General features: G+C 44.2%; 1 protein-coding gene across 1 annotated transcript in view; it reads right to left on the bottom strand.

Annotated features, from left to right (window-relative positions):
• BAK1 (BCL2 antagonist/killer 1) overlaps positions 1-16,982 on the bottom strand; it is a 150,129-nt gene that overhangs the window by 53,062 nt on the left and 80,085 nt on the right. The window contains exon 3 of the mRNA XM_066609108.1: positions 10,707-10,748. Coding sequence (XP_066465205.1) covers positions 10,707-10,748 — 42 coding nt within the window. The remainder of the gene's footprint in view (positions 1-10,706; positions 10,749-16,982) is intronic.

Below are 16,982 nucleotides of genomic sequence, written 5' to 3'. Positions count from 1 at the left end.
GAAGAGGACGCGGAGGCCCAAGTCAGGGTGTGGGCACAGGCCGAGCTCCTGATCCAGGTGTATTGCAGCCGACTGCTGCGGGATTAGGAGAGAGGCACGTTTCTGGTGTCCCCAGATTCATCTCACAATTAATGGGTCCACGCGGGAGACCTTTATTAGAAAATGAGCAGTGTGAGCAGGTCCGGCCGTGGATGGCAGAAAGTGCATCCAGCAATCTATCGACCACCCAGACTTCTACGCCGTCCACTGCTGCAACTCTGAATCCTCTGGCTGCTGCTCCTCCTACCTCCCAGCCTCCTCACTCCATTACAATGGAGACTCCCAGGAACTGTTCTCGGGCCCCTGCCCAGAATGGGCAGCAATGGTTCCTCTCCCACCGGAGGAGTTTGTCGTGACCGATGCCCAACCTTTGGAAAGTTCCCGGGGTCCGGGGGATGAGGCTGGGGACTTCCGGCAACTGTCTCAAGAGCTTTCAGTGGGTGAGGAGGACGATGACGATGAGACACAGTTTTCTATCACTCAGTAGTAGTAGTAGTAATTGCAGGAAGTCAAAGAGAGGACCGCACAGAGGATTCGAAGGAAGAGCAGCTGGACGATGAGGTGACTGACCCCATCTGCTTTGCTAAGCCTACTGAGGACAGGTCTTCAGAGGGGGAGGCAAGTGCAGCAGCAGGGCAGGTTGGAAGAGGCAGTGCGGTGGCCCGGGGTAGAGGCAGGGCCAGACCGAATAATCCACCAACTGTTTTCCAAAGCGCCCCCTCGTGCCATGCCACCCTGCAGAGGCCGAGGTGCTCAAAGGTGTGGCAGTTTTTCACTAAGAGTGCAGACGACCGACGAACAGTGGTGTGCAAGGTTTGTCGTGCCAAGATCAGCCGTGGAGCCACCACCAGCATGCGCAGACATATGATGGCCAAGCACCCCACAAGGTGGGATGAAGGCCGTTCACCACCTCCGGTTTGCACCACTGCCTCTCCCCCTGTGCCCCAACCTGCCACTGAGATCCAACCCCTCTCTCAGGACACAGGCACTACCGTCTCCTGGCCTGCAGCCACACCCTCACCTCCACTGTCCTCGGCCCCATCCAGCAATGTCTCTCAGCGCAGCGTCCTGCCATCGCTAGCGCAAGTGTTTGAGCGCAAGCGCAGGTACGCCGCCACGCACTCGCACGCTCAAGCATTAAACGTGCACATAGCCAAATTGATCAGCCTGGAGATGCTGCCGTATAGGCTTGTGGAAACGGAGGCTTTCAAAAACATGATGGCGGTGGCGGCCCCGCGCTACTCGGTTCCCAGTCGCCACTACTTTTCCCGATGTGCCGTCCCAGCCCTGCACGACCACGTCTCCCGCAACATTTTACGCGCCCTCACCAACGCGGTTACTGCCAAGGACCACTTAACAACGGACACATGGACAAGCACAAGCGGGCAGGGCCACTATATCTCCCTGACGGCACATTGGGTGAATTTAGTGGAGGCTGGGCCGAGTAAGAGCCTGGGACCGCTCACGTCCTACCCACCCCCAGAATTGCAGGCCCCAGCTCGGTGCTGGTATCTGCGGCGGTGTACGCTTCCTCCACTAAACCACCCTCCTCCTCCTCCTCCTCCGCAACCTCTGTCTCGCAATCAAGATGTGTCAGTAGCACGTCTCCAGCAGTCGGTGTCACGCGGCGTGGCAGCACAGCGGTGGGCAAGCGTCAACAGGCCGTGCTGAAACTACTCAGCTTAGGAGAGAAGAGGCACATGGCCCACGAACTGCTGCAGGGTCTGACAGAGCAGACCGACCCCTGGCTTTCGCCGCTGAGCCTCCAACCGGGCATGGTCGTGTGTGACAACGGCCGTAACCTGGTGGCGGCTCTGCAGCTCGGCAGCCTCACGCACATGCCATGCCTGGCCCACGTCTTTAATTTGGTGGTTCAGCGCTTTCTGAAAAGCTACCCACGCTTGTCAGACCTGCTCGTAAAGGTGCGCAGGCTCTGCGCACATTTCCGCAAGTCCCACACGGACGCTGCCACCCTGCGCACCCTGCAACATCGGTTTCATCTGCCAGTGCACCGACTGCTGTGCGACGTGCCCACACGGTGGAACTCTACGCTCCACATGTTAGAGCTATAGTGGAATACCAACTCCAACATGGGCGGCGCAGTGGGAGTCAGCCTCCTCAATTCTTTACAGAAGAGTGGGCCTGGTGGGCAGACATTTCTCGTGACCCTCGCGTTACACGCATTCTGGCCACTACGGATTACTGGGTGTACACACTGTTCGACCCACGGTATAAGGAGAACCTTTCCACTCTCATTCCCGAAGAGGAAAGCGGTTCGAGAGTGGTGCTATACCACAGGACCCTGGCGGACAAACTGATGGTAAAATTCCCATCCGACAGCGCTAGTGGCAGAAGGCGCAGTTCCGAGGGCCAGGTAGCAGGGGAGGCGTGGAGATCAGGCAGCATGTACAGCGCAGGCAGGGGAACACTCTCCAAGGCCTTTGCCAGTTTTATGGCTCCCCAGCCAGACTGTGTCACCACTCCCCAGTCAAGGCTAAGTCGGAGGGAGCACTGTAAAAAGATGGTGAGGGAGTACGTAGCCGATCGTACCACCATCCTCTATGATGCTTCAGCTCCATACAACTATTGGGTGTCAAAGCTGGACACGTGGCACAAACTTGCGCTATATGCCATGGAGGTGCTGGTCTGCCCTGCTGCTAGCATCTTGGCAGAGAGGGTGTTTAGTGCAGCTGGGGGAGATCATCACAGACAAGCGTACCCGCTGGTCAGCTGCTAGCGCTGACATGCTTACACTCATAAAGATGAACAAAGCCTGGATTTCCCCAGACTTCTCGGGCGCGGAGATCAGGCAGCATGTACAGCACAGGCAGGGCAACACTCTTTAAGGCCCTTGACTGCTTTATGGCTCCCCAGCAAGACTGTGTCACCGCTCCCCAGTCAAGGCTGAGTCGGCGGGAGCACTGTAAAAGGATGGTGAGGGAGTACGTAGCCGATCGCACGACCGTCCTCCGTGACGCCTTTGCCCCCTACAACTACTGGGTGTCGAAGCTGGACACGTGGCCTGAACTCGCGCTGTATGCCCTGGAGGTGCTTGCTTGTCCTGCGGCTAGCGTCTTGTCAGAGAGGGTGTTTAGTGCGGCTGGGGGAATCATCACGGATAAGCGTACCCGCCTGTCATCCGACAGTGCCGACAGGCTTACACTCATAAAGAAGAACAAAGCCTGGATTTCCCCAGACTTCTCTTCTCCACCAGCGGACAGCAGCGGTACCTAAACAATACGTAGGCTGCACCCGCGGATGGAAGCATCGTTCTCTATCACCATAAAAAACAGGGACCTTTTAGCTTCATCAATCTGTGTATTATATTCATCCTCTTCCTCCTGCTTCTCCTCCTTAAACCTCACGTAATCACGCCGAACGGGCAATTTTTCTTAGGCCCACAAGGCTCAGTCCTATTACTTTAGTAAACAATGTTTATACGTTTCAATTCTCATTAAAGCGTTGAAACTTGCACCTGAACCAATTTTTATTTTAACTGGGCTGCCTACAGGCCTAGTTACAAATTAAGCCACATTAACCAAAGCGATTAATGGGTTTCACCTGCCCTCTTGGTTGGGCATGGGCAATTTTTCTGAGGTACATTAGTACTGTTGGTACACCAATTTTTTTGGGCCCTCGCCTACAGTGTAATCCTAGTAATTTTTATGGGCTTCGCCTGCACTCATGGTACAGCAAGGTGTGTTGGCCTACACTTTTGCTACATAAACATATAACCAGTCTGACTGGGGCATGCACTGTGGGCCGAAGCACACCTGTATTGTATGTGACGTTAGCTCTGCTGAACAGGGCACTGCAATAGGATATATTTATGTACCGCCGGTGGGTTCCAGGGAGCCACCCATGCTGTGGGTCCACAGGGACTTCACATTAGGGATTTGTACCTGCCAGTGTCTATGTATTAAAAACCCCGGTCAGACTGGGGCATGCAGTGTGGGCCGAAGACCACCTGCATTAAACCTGACGTTACCTCAGCTGTGCTGGGCACTGCAATGGGATTTATTTATGTACCACCGGTGGGTTCCAGGGAGCCACCCATGCTGTCGGTCCACAGGGACTTCACAATAGGGAGTTGTACCTGCCTGTGTCTGCTTATAAAAAACCCCAGTGTGACTGGGGCATGCAGTGTGGGCCGAAGCCCACCTGCATTTAATCTGACGTTAGCTCTGCTGTCCAGGGCACTGCAATGGGATACATTTATGTACAGCCGGTGGGTTCCAGGGAGCCACCCATGCTGTGGGTGCACACGGAATTCCCAGTGCGGAGTTGTACCTGCCTGTGACTATTTATAAAAAACCGCGGTCTGACTGGGGCATGCAGACACCTTGACAGAATGAATAGTGTGTGGCACATGGGTTCCCCATTGCTATGCCCACGTGTGCAGCTCCTGATGGAGGTGGCACAGGATTGGATTTCTCATTGCTTCTGTATAGCATTGTGGGCTATCGCCCCACCCCTTTTAAAGAGGGTCGCTGCCTGGCCCTGCCAACCCTCTGCAGTGTGTGCCTGCGGTTCCTCCTCATGGCAGACGCACTTATAAATAGACATGAATGAAATAAAAGGAAAAAAACCTCAGCGCTCGCACCGTGGAATAGGTGGAAATAGAATATACTGAAGAGACTAAAGTTATATCACTTACTTCAAGGAGGCGCCTTTAGGGTAGGCGCCTCCTAATCCAAATAGGCGTATCAAATATGGTACCGATCAACAATGATGAACAGGTTCCACGATTTTAATAAAATAGAATAAAATAAAAATATAATACACAACGCGTTTCGGCCGCACGGCCTTTTTCAAGTGTACATTGTATGAGTAAAACTGAACATATATAATAATAAAAATACCTTGTAATCCTGTGACAAATGAAGGTAATCAAGCTGCCAAATCCAGACCGGCATCTGTTGTGTCGGCATCAATGCATGTTGTGAAGGGAAGTGATAGACCACCTCTATTACCAACACCCCCCCCCCCGTGGCGACGCATTAACCAGCCACATGCATGGTCATATCCTCCAACCAGATCCACACCTACGTATCAGAGGAGTGCTTCAAGAACACGTTATAGGGGACAGTTACAGAACAAAGACCCCTCTCTAATTAAGCCCCTACTACCCAATTTGAGGAAAAACCCACAACCCTCCAAGTCTATTCCAATTGTTAATTCAACTTCATCCACTCATAATAAATCAAATGCACTACCCATTGGGTCTATCCCTTCATCTAATAGCTCTGGTAACCAGTGCCAACTAAATGAAAACCCAGTACCTCTAGTAAGTAAATCTCCTCCCATAGATATTAATAATACGGATAACCAGACATCTTCCTCCAATACCAATAATATTCCCATACCAGTCAATGTACCATCACTGATAACACCCTTAGTATTGATGGACACATCTGGGAGTCCTACAGATCTGATCAATTTTTTGCAGAATCAAGATATTAATTCAATAGAATCTCCTATAGATTGTAACCCCATTCCCAATTCCAATCCTGATCTTCTAACAAACACTCCATCGAATCCTTTTTTAGAGATAGAGGTCTCTCGATCTCCATTAATCGAGAGACAGCCACTAGTCACGAGAACGACTCGAAGCACTCTTTCAGCGAATTTGAAAGGAAAAACATCCCACCATCTTCACAAGCCTATTGTGGGCAATCCACAAATTCAGAAAATAACCCAATTTTATCAATCTCCCAACAGATCTCCAAACCCAAAAGAGTCAGAAGAAGGGGCAAACGAGGCGGTCAAAAATCAAAGAGTAATAAAACCATCCAGACCACCCCGCAAAATACAATCCCCAACAACGAAGCGTTAGAAGTAGGTATTTTTAACCTTTCTAAATACCAACTCAACCAAGAGGAGATCAATATCCTCTCCAGAGGGCTTTCCTTTAGTCCCTCCAGTCACCCAAATATTTTTGAATTATTTGTAGATCTAAATACATATATACGCAAATTAACACTAAAAAGACACTTTAAACTTCACCCATGTAACCCTCCTAATGATCCAACTACTCATCATAATCATGATAAAGTCTCTGATTTCGATAACCACACAGTACAACAATTCATATACACTGATTTAAAAGCATCTAGCACTTTCTATCCGGTGGAATCCAAAGGTCCACAAATTATAACATTTTACAATGAGGTACTAAAGAATTTTAAAGAGCTAGCTAATCAACTAGAACTCCACAAAAACAAGAAAAATAAAAAGGGTAACCTAACTAAGTTTCAACTTAGACTCGTTCATAAATTGGCCAAGGAACAAGGAGTGATTATCAAGCCAGCAGATAAGGGGGGGGGGATAGTTCTTATGGACAAGACATACTATTTGGACGAATCATTTCGCATTTTAAAAAATTGTTCTAATTACAAACCTCTATCTGCAGATCCATCTGCCGAGATTAAAGAAAAACTACATGTTTTGATTAATGAGGCTTATCAAGATGGTTGCATCTCCAAAGATGAGAAAATTTTCTTACATCCGAAACATCCCGAAACACCTTATTTTTATTTTCTCCCTAAGATTCATAAATCTGTAACACAACCCCCTGGTAGACCCATCATTGCGGGCATGAACTCCCTCACAAGCAACCTCTCCCAGTATGTAGATAAACAATTACAACGTCTAGTAGTCCAACTTCCATCCTACCTCAAAGACACCACACACTTATTACAATATTTACAAAACATCCAATGGGAAAAATCTTTCATTTGGGTGACTCTAGACGTCAGTGCACTATATTCTAACATACCACATATATTAGGTTTACAAGCAGTGAAACATTATCTAGATCAAGATTCATTAACCCCTCCTAGACAGAAGCAATTCATCTTAGATGCCATTTATTTTATATTACATAACAATTTTTTCAAATTCAACAATGAATTTTTTGTCCAAACGCGTGGGACCGCAATGGGCACGAAATGTGCACCAGTGTATGCCAACCTGTATATGGGCGCGTTTGAGGAGACTCTTCATGACCCACATATTAAATTCTATAAAAGGTACATAGATGATATCATTCTGATATGGGATGGTACATTAGAAGAAATTCCTAAATTTATCCAACAAATTAATTCCAATTCATGGAATTTGGAATTTACAGGATCCATCAATCAGACCAAAGCCACTTTTTTAGATTTGGACATCTATATCGAAGATAGCCAAATACAAACTAAGACGCATTTTAAAACCGTAGATGCGAATAGTTTCCTCGACTTTCGTAGCGATCACGCTAAGTCGTGGAAGTTAAACGTACCTTTTGGCCAGTTTAAACGCATCAGGCGTAATTGTTCCACCATTCAGGAATATGAGAACCAGTCAGAGATCTTGGCCAAAAGATTTACAGATAAAAAATATCCTAAAACACTCATTTCCAATTCCCAAAACAGAGCTAAAATAGAAGGGAGAGGTATCCAACTCCTTAATCCTATGGATGCCTCTCAACATAATAAACTCAAATCCACTAATCCTAGTTGTAATCTAATTACCCGCTATAACTCATGTCATAAAGAACTCAAGGATATCATCAGAAAACATTGGCATATTTTAAAATCTGATCCATATTTAACTTCTGAAATACCGTCTCTTCCACAAATTACTTTTAGACGAAGTCGAACTTTGGCGAGCATCCTAGCTCCATCACAGCCACGACAATTTAGGTCTAGGCCAAAAATAAGAACGCCCATTTCTATACTACACACTACAGGATCTTTCAAATGCGGTAAACCCACTTGCAAGTGTTGTCAAAACATCTGTCACAAACGGAAGGAGATTGAAATAGACACTAACACTTCCCCATTTCAAATTAATCAATTCATGAACTGTTCAACCAGTTATGTTATCTACTTGATAGAATGTCCATGCAAATTGAAGTATATTGGACGTACAGTTAACGCATTACGTAGTCGTCTAAACCAGCACAGATCAAATATAAGAAACAACTTCCTTAAACATAGTGTCTCAAAACATTTTTCTCTACATCACGCATCAGATCCCACTCATCTTAAGATCACCCCGGTTGAACATATTCCCAACGGTGAATTCTCCAAATTAAGAACCAAGGAGATGTTTTACATCTTCCACTTTAATACCTTGGTTCCACACGGCCTAAACGAGACTTTAGAGAAATTTTAGCAATATCAAAATACATATACATATGAAAAAAATGGAGTTTTTAAATCTGTCATACATAATTATATTCACTGGTCATAATTTGCATCTATATATTTATTGTTTGTTATTTGTGACCAGTTATTGCATGTATGTGTGTGTGCATGTGCATGTATATATGTATATGCGTATGTATGTATGTGTATATATGTATATGTATTCATTTATATATATATGTTTTATTCTGTATATATAAAAAAATCGTTTTACTATATGTGCATAACATAATTATTATATATGATTTTTTTAAAGACCATTTATAGTTTATTGTTCAGATTATGCATATTTATTAATTTGAATATTTACCATGTATACTTATTTATTTAAATCCCTTGTATATTTGTCATATAATTTATTGCTATGCATATATTTATATTGAGTCATATGTGACTGTCTTTTTATATGTCCCTTTATATGTTCATTTATGTGCCTGTCCCTTTAAATGACACCACGGCATCCAACATGCACTATATGCCATATGTTGTAATGTGTATACCTTGGCTTCCCCTCATCGTAGCTGTTGTTTGAATGTCACAACTTTATTGTTTCTGCTTACGAGACACAGCGTCATGACGTCAGACGCATATGCACATGTGACTCGGCGTTTGAATGTCATAACTTTATTTCTTATGCATTCTACGCACGAAACACAGCGTCATGACGTCAGACGTATATGCACACGTGACTTGGCGTCATAACGCCAGACACATATGTGCTCCAGCGTCAACCTCTTAATCTCCATCGGCACATTTAGCCCACATAGCCGTAACATACCTACAGCTAAGTTATAAGATGCATTTGAGCACGCCATGCATCTATAGATTGTGTTATTTTACACAGCACCATCAGTGTCTTTCTCTTCCCCATTCCCCCTCCCCCCTTGCCCCTGTAATGCATGATTATGCTAATCTATACCGACAAAGTAGATATCAGTATAGAAGCATCTGTCTTGCTAACTACGTAACATCAACACGTTAGCAGTGTTTTTTTCCTTTGTTTTTCCCCCCCTGCAATAAGTTGTTATACTATCAGATGCCGACACAATTGATGCCGACATGAACGTAACAGTTTGGTAATTACTCATTGCTATATACCAGCAGTGACCCCCCTCCCCCCTCCCTCCCCTTTCTTCACTCCCCCTCCCCTTCCTATTCACTTCCCTTCACAACATGCATTGATGCCGACACAACAGATGCCGGTCTGGATTTGGCAGCTTGATTACCTTCATTTGTCACAGGATTACAAGGTATTTTTATTATTATATATGTTCAGTTTTACTCATACAATGTACACTTGAAAAAGGCCGTGCGGCCGAAACGCGTTGTGTATTATATTTTTATTTTATTCTATTTTATTAAAATCGTGGAACCTGTTCATCATTGTTGATCGGTACCATATTTGATACGCCTATTTGGATTAGGAGGCGCCTACCCTAAAGGCGCCTCCTTGAAGTAAGTGATATAACTTTAGTCTCTTCAGTATATTCTATTTCCACCTATTCCACGGTGCGAGCGCTGAGGTTTTTTTCCTTTTATTTCATTTATATCTTCCTCCTTCATGCCATGATTGGAGTTTCCCTCTAGCCGCTCTCTCCTATGAGATTGTTTACAGCACCTAGGAATATTCGTCTTCACCTGGCAATCAAGACCCCTCACCTACTACACTTTTCAGTATCCTTCCAGTGAGCGCCAAATCCTTACTCATCACTCATAAATAGACATGAGGGTGGTGTGGCTATGAGGCCAGCATGTGGCATGAGTGAAGCTGAAGGCTGCGCAGGGACACTTTGGTGTGCGCTGTGGACACTGGTTCATGCGGGGGGGTTGGGCAGCATGTTACCCAGGAGAAGTGGCAGCGTAGTGTCATGCAGGCAGTGATTGTTCTTTGTTGGAGGTAGTGTGGTGCTTAGCTAAGGTATGCCTTGCTAATGAGGGTTTTTCAGAAGTAAAAACTGTTGGAGGGGGGGGCCCACTCTTGCCGCTATTGTGGCTTAATAGTGGGACCTGGGAATTTGAGATGCAGCCCAACATGTAGCCCCTCGCCTGCCCTATCCGTTTCTGTGTCGTTCCCATCCCTTTCTTGAATTGCCCAGATTTTAACAAATGAAAACCTTAGCGAGCATCGGCGATATACAAAAATGCTTTGGTCGCCCATTGACTTCAATGGGGTTCGTTACTCGAAATGAACCCTCGAGCATCGCAAAAAGTTCATCTCGAGTAATGAGCACCCGAGCATTTTGGTGCTCGCTCATCTCTAGTTAGCACTAGAAGCAAAAGAAAATAATGTTTCAATTACAAAGTCTTAATATAGTAATTAAAATGGTTTCAAATTGAAGCTTCACTACAAATATATAAATCAAGCTCCTGTAACCTCACCAAACAGCACTAGAACTTCACAAGTTCCCTTTAATTAGTGCTTGTGTTTAAAATAGGGGCAATTAGATGATCTTATTGATGAGAGTGACTTACGTGACTGATAATCTCTGTGCAGCACTTCTGAATATGTTAGCACTAGAAGCAAAAGAAAATAATGTTTCAATTACAAAGTCTTAATATAGTAGTTAAAATGGTTTCAAATTGAAGCTTCACTTTCACCTTGCAATGTAAAAAGTAGAAAACCACAGTATTCACGGAGATTTTGAAATAAGAAATGGCAATTTTTTTCTTTACTAATGAATACATTTCAGCATTTCGGTGATGGTGCTTTACTGTAATTTTATACCTTTTACTATTGGATTAATTGACCCTGTAGCACAGCAGGAAAAGCTGACAAAATTGCATGTCCACATGTTTTTATATTTTTAGACAAGTCTTTTTAAATTATTGTCATATCAGTAAACATAATCTGCACATTTTCCTGTGAGATCTTGTATGACGAAAGAAATTGTATGTTCTATCAGATGCCATATCACTGAGAAACATCGAGTTCACGGGAGAATATCTCTAACATTGCACCATATTTAGGAACTGTACCAAGTTATGAAGGCTCCATGTGCATGCAATTACTTTTATTATAATATATTACCCCTGTTAAACATGTTTCAGATACAATTAAAACTAGTAAAGAAGAAAATTGGATGACAAATGCCTGAAGATTTAGTGGATTTAGTGTCAATCATCAGGCGCGTGCACAGAGGGGCTCAGACCCCGGAAAATTCAAAATCCCTCTGCTCCTGGCTGCCATGTGTACCCAGGAGCAGAGAGAGGTCCACGGGGACATGATCACTGTTATCCAATGGATAACAGTGATCATTTAAGTTAAAAAAAGAGTAAAAAAGTGGTGGTGGATTATTTATAAGGAGTCCATTTTTTTTTCCACACAAGTGAGCAATGGGGCCTGGAATTTATTCAGTTGTGCCCTGCAATCCAACGGGTGTTCCCTCCATTATAGGCTACAATGGGTATGTTTCTGAGCACGGGACAAATGGGGGTATCCATTTTGGGGTGAAGATCTTCATTCATATGTACACTGTACAAAAAAAAGTTGTACCCTGAAATCCAATATCTACCATTATAGGCCTAGCCATGTGTCCTGTAAGCAGATTGGGGCCACAATGGGTATGTTTCTGAATACAGCACAAACAGGGGGATCCATTTTGGGGTTAAAGTCTTCATTTATATGTGTGCTGTACAAAGAAAACAGTTTTTAAATTGACACAACTGCCAAAAAAATGAAAATTGTAATTTTTCCTTCTGCTTTGCTTAGATTTATTTAAAAAATTGTAGGGTAAAAATTCTCATTAGACCCCTAGATAAATCCATTAAGGGGTCTAGTTTTAAAAATGGGATCATTTGTAGGGGTTCTCTATGGTTTTGGCCGCTCAAGGGCTCTACAAGTGGGAAATGGGGCCTAAATATCCTTCATGCAAAATTTCTGTTCTGAAAGCCACCGGCTATTCCTTTCATTTTGGCCCCCTTTGTGCATCCAGACATAACATTAGGGCCACAATGGGTATGTCTCTGAACACGGGAGAAACAAGGGTATCCATTTTGGGGTGCAAATCTTCATTCATATGTGTGCTGTCAAAAAAAAAGCTGTTTTTTTTAAAAAAAAGAAACTCATAATTTTTTCCTTCTGCTTTGCTTAAATTCATTCGAACAATGTGGGGTCAAAATGGGCAGTACACCCCTAAATAAATTCGTTAAGGGGTCTAGTTTTCAAAACGGAGTAATTTGTGGGGGGTTTCTATCGTTTTGGTCGCTCAACAACTCTACAAATGGGCAATGGTGCATAAAAGGCCTTCTAGCAAAATTTCTGAAAGCCACCAACTACTCCTTTCATTTTGGGCCCCGTTGTGCATCAGACATAACATTAGGGCCATAATGGGTATAGTTCTGAAAACAGGACAAACAGGGGTATCCATTTTGGGGTGCAAGTCTTCATTCATATGTGTGCTATTACAAAAAAATTGTTCTTAAATTGCCAGAATTGCCCAAAAAAGGAAAATCACAATTTTTTACTTCTGCTTTCCTTAAATTCATTCAAAAACTGTGGGGTCAAATTGGGCAGTAAACCACTATATCAATTTGTTAAGGGGTCTAGTTTTCAAAATGGGGTCATTTGTGGGGGTTTTCTATAGTGTTGGCTACTCAAGAGCTCTACAAGTGTGCTATGGGGCCTAAAAGTCCTTCGAGCAAAATTTCTGTTCTGAAAGACAGTGACTACTCCTTTCATTTTGGGCCCCGTTGTGCATAGAGACATAATATTAGGGACACAATGGGTATAGTTCCGAATACAGGACAAACAGGGGTATCTATTTTGGGGTGTCAATCCTCATTTTCATGTACACTATACAAAAAAATATGTCTTTAAAATGACATACTTGCAAAAATATGAAATTTTATTTTTTTCTCCACTAAATTGCAATAATTCCTGAAAAAAACCTGTGGGTTCAAAATACTCATGACACCCCTCAGTGCAGAGGCGTAACTTGAAGCTTCTGGGCCCCAATGCAAAACCTGTAACGAGGCCCCCAACTATAATACTTTATTCATGGTACTGGGCTCCCTATATGGAGAAGAGAGGCCTCATGGGCCCCCTAAGGCTCCTGGGCTCGGGTGCAACCGCATCCCCTGCATTCTCTATAGTTACGCCCCTGCCTCAGTGAATACATTAAGGGGTGTAGTTTTTAAAATGTGGTCATTTGTGGGGGTATCTATCATTCTGACACCTATGAGCCTTTGCAATCTTGGCTTGTTGTAGGAAAACAAAGTGTTCCTCAAAATGCTGAAAAGTAATGTTAAATTTGTACGTCTCCTAAATGGTTAAAAAAAACGAAAGTTTTCAAACATGCATTCAGAATAAAGTATACAGATGGAAATATATATATGAGTAAAAATTTGTACAGTATATTTGCACATATTTGAGATATTACAGTTGAAAATGTGAAAAAAATGACAATTTTTTTCTAAATTTTCCCAATGTTGGCACTTTTAATAAATATACACAAGTTCTAATGCTCTATTTTTACCACCTAAATGAAGTACAATATGTGGTGAAAAAAAAATGCCAGAATCACTTGGATATGCAAAACCTTTATGGAGTTATAATATGTTAAGTGACATGTCAGATTTCAAAAATTTGGCTTCGACACCAAGGGGTTAAAATATTGACAATTAACTGTAAATGACAAATTATGAACATTTATGGGGAAATACAATAAATCATAAAGGACCATTCAGACGATTATCCCTCAAAAGCCATCTTTTGAGCGATAATCGTTGCATCTAAACGCACGGCCATCGTGCACGTTTTGTGCACTAATCGTTCATTGCTGACTTTTAGCAAGCTAAAAGCCAGCGATGACTCTCATCAGCGCCGCACGCTGAGTTCTCAGCGGGATCCCGCTGATGCTGTTCTTTCAGCTGGTATCCCACTTGGAGCTCTCAGAGATAGCTCCGAGAACAAAGCAGCGGTCAGCGCTCCTGCTGTTCTCAGAGCCATCAGCGGAATCCTGCTCTGCCTTCATTTACACGGTAATAACCTCTTAAAGGGGTTGTCTCGCGGCAGCAAGTGGGGTCATACACTTCTGTATGGCCATATTAATGCACTTTGTAATATACATCGTGCATTAATTATGAGCCATACAGAAGTTATTCACTTACCTGCTCCGTTGCTAGCGTCCCCGTCACCATGGATCCGTCTAAATTCGCTGTCTTCTGGCGTTTTTAGACGCGCTTGCGCAGTCCGGTCTTCTGCCTGGTGAATGGGGCCGCTCGTGCCGGAGAGCTGGTCCCGCATCGTCATCGTAGCTCCGCCCCATCACGTGTGCCGATTCCAGCCAATCAGGAGGCTGGAATCAGCAATGGACCGCATAGAGCCCACGGTGCACCATGGGAGAAGACCCGCGGTGCATCATGGGTGAAGATCCCGGCGGCCATCTTGGAGAAGGAAGAAAGAAGTCGTCGCAGAGCGGGGATTCGGGTAAGTAATATATATATATATATATATATATTTTTTTAACCCATCCCTTGGGTTTGTCTCGCGCCGAACGGGGGGCCTATTGAAGAAAAAAAAAACCCGTTTCGGCGCGAGACAACCCCTTTAAGTCACTAATTAGCTACTTAAGAGGTTATGCAAAACGGTCTCTCAAACTGCCGTTTGAGCGAATTTTGAGCGATCACTGTTCCGTTAAAATAGACCTTTTATTTGTATAATACTTATCATATTCTATTAAGGATACATCACCTCTTTCGATTTTTTTTCTCTGCAAATGACTCATTCATTTGATTTGTTTGCACAATGTCTGGAGTGGATGAGACTGGTTCAGAGAATGTAGAAGGAGCCTTTGACACATTATTGTAGGGATCAGTTGGTATCCAAGCAGTTGAACTTCCACGTGCTATGCAGAAGTTTAGGATTTAATGCGGCAGGCTTTCAGAAAGAGTTTTCAGTATCAGAAACTATTTGTTCAATTAATTTAGTACATCATAAACAGTTCTGTTTGTAGTGATGAAGGAATTTGAATTATAAGTGCGTTCAAACAGTGAATAGGAAAGGGTGCCTTCAGTTCCTGGAAATATGATGCTGAATAACTTGTCTCAAACTCTCAAAGATGGAGCATACATGAAAATATGACAGGTTCTGTATTGTGCCAACTATAACTACAGGACTAAGCTTTTAAATGCTAATTGTGACTTGTTTATTAAAGGGGTTGTCCCGCAGAAGCAAGTGCAGTTATGCACTTCTGTATGACCATATTAATGCACTTTGTAATATACATCGTTCATTAAATATTGGCCATACAGAAGTTATACACTTACCCCCTCCGGTGATGGCGTCCCCGTCTCCATGGCGACGACTGAAGCCTTCTTCTCTGGTCACCGCAACAGTTGCGCTTGCGCAGAGAAAAACTATCTCCTGGAGGCTCCGGGCTCACGAGCTACGTCCTGGCTCCTCCCCCTTCTCAGCGTGATCACGTAGCTCCGCCCCCGTCACGTGGCGCCGATCAGCCAATGAGGTGGCTGTAATCGGCAGGGAAGCTCAGACTGGAGAAGAACATCCACGGTGCACCATGGGAGAAGACCCGCAGTGAACCATGGGAGAAGACCAGTGGTGCACCTTGGGAAATGACGGCGGCCATCTTGGAAGAAGATTTTTATAACTTCATGAAACAGCTTCATGGTGAGTAGAAACGCTCTAAAAAAACGGTTTACATGGGTAGTTTGTAATGCTTGCTTAACATGGGGGACTGGGGTGTGAATTTTTCGTTTTGGCCGCGGGACAACCCCTTTAATTCTTCCTTCTTCCTTTGCCTCACAGAAATACATTTTCTTGAAAAGGAACATAACACAAGCTTCATGCTGCCCAAACCACAGGGAGCATGAAATCCAAACAGGCATTCACCTACAAAAAGTAACGTTTTACTCTGAAATTCTCAGGTGTTTCAGAGAAAATAAATTAAAAAGAAGGCAGGGGAATATTTAATGGGGCAGCTCTTCACTGGCATCTCACCACCCAGCTTTTCTGGATTGACAGTTCTCTCTCCAGACACAAAAAGACATGACTGCCCATTCTTTTTGGGGAAAACTGAAAGGAACCCCGCCCGAATAACTCTTCCCTTCCCATTCCTGACTCATTTCTAAACTAAAATTTTTCGGAAATGCTACAACATTTCAGAGTAAAACATTCCTCGCTGCAATGTGGGTACCTGTCAAGATTTCATGTTGTCTGTGGCCTGGGCACCATGAAGCTCATGACAGGTTCCCTTTAAGATCTATCAACTAAACAGCCCTGAACATAGTTAATATTGATGAGCCTTTAAAGCATTAATATTAGAGATGAGCGAGCACACTCGTCCGAGCTTGATGCTCATTCGAGCATTATGGTGCTCGAGATGCTTGTTACTCGAGACGAGCACCACGCGGTACTCGAGTCAATTCCATTTCCTTCCCTGCATGTTTAGCGCCATTTTCTAGCCAATAGACATGCAGGGAAGGCATTACCACTTCCTCCTGTGATGTGCCAGCCCTATCCCACCCCCCTGCAGTGAGTGGCTGGCGAGATCAAAGTGACCGCCAAGTATTTAAAGCGGTCCCGCCCACGGCTCTCCTCAGACACACACTGAGAGAGATTAGGGAAAGTGCTGCTGACAAGATAGGGAAAGTGTTAGTGTAGGATCCTCTCCTCAAGAACCCCAACAATCCTTCTTAGGGCCACATCTGACCATGTGCATTACTGTTGTGGCTGGCCTGGACCAGTTTTGCATGAATTTTTTTTTTTCCATCTCGGGCTGTGCAGGCTAT

This window comes from Eleutherodactylus coqui, chromosome 1 (assembly GCF_035609145.1).
Source record: "Eleutherodactylus coqui strain aEleCoq1 chromosome 1, aEleCoq1.hap1, whole genome shotgun sequence".
Classification (NCBI taxonomy): domain Eukaryota; kingdom Metazoa; phylum Chordata; class Amphibia; order Anura; family Eleutherodactylidae; genus Eleutherodactylus; species Eleutherodactylus coqui.
Note: the sequence above shows the minus strand (reverse complement) of the source record. Positions and strands in the feature narration are given on the sequence as shown.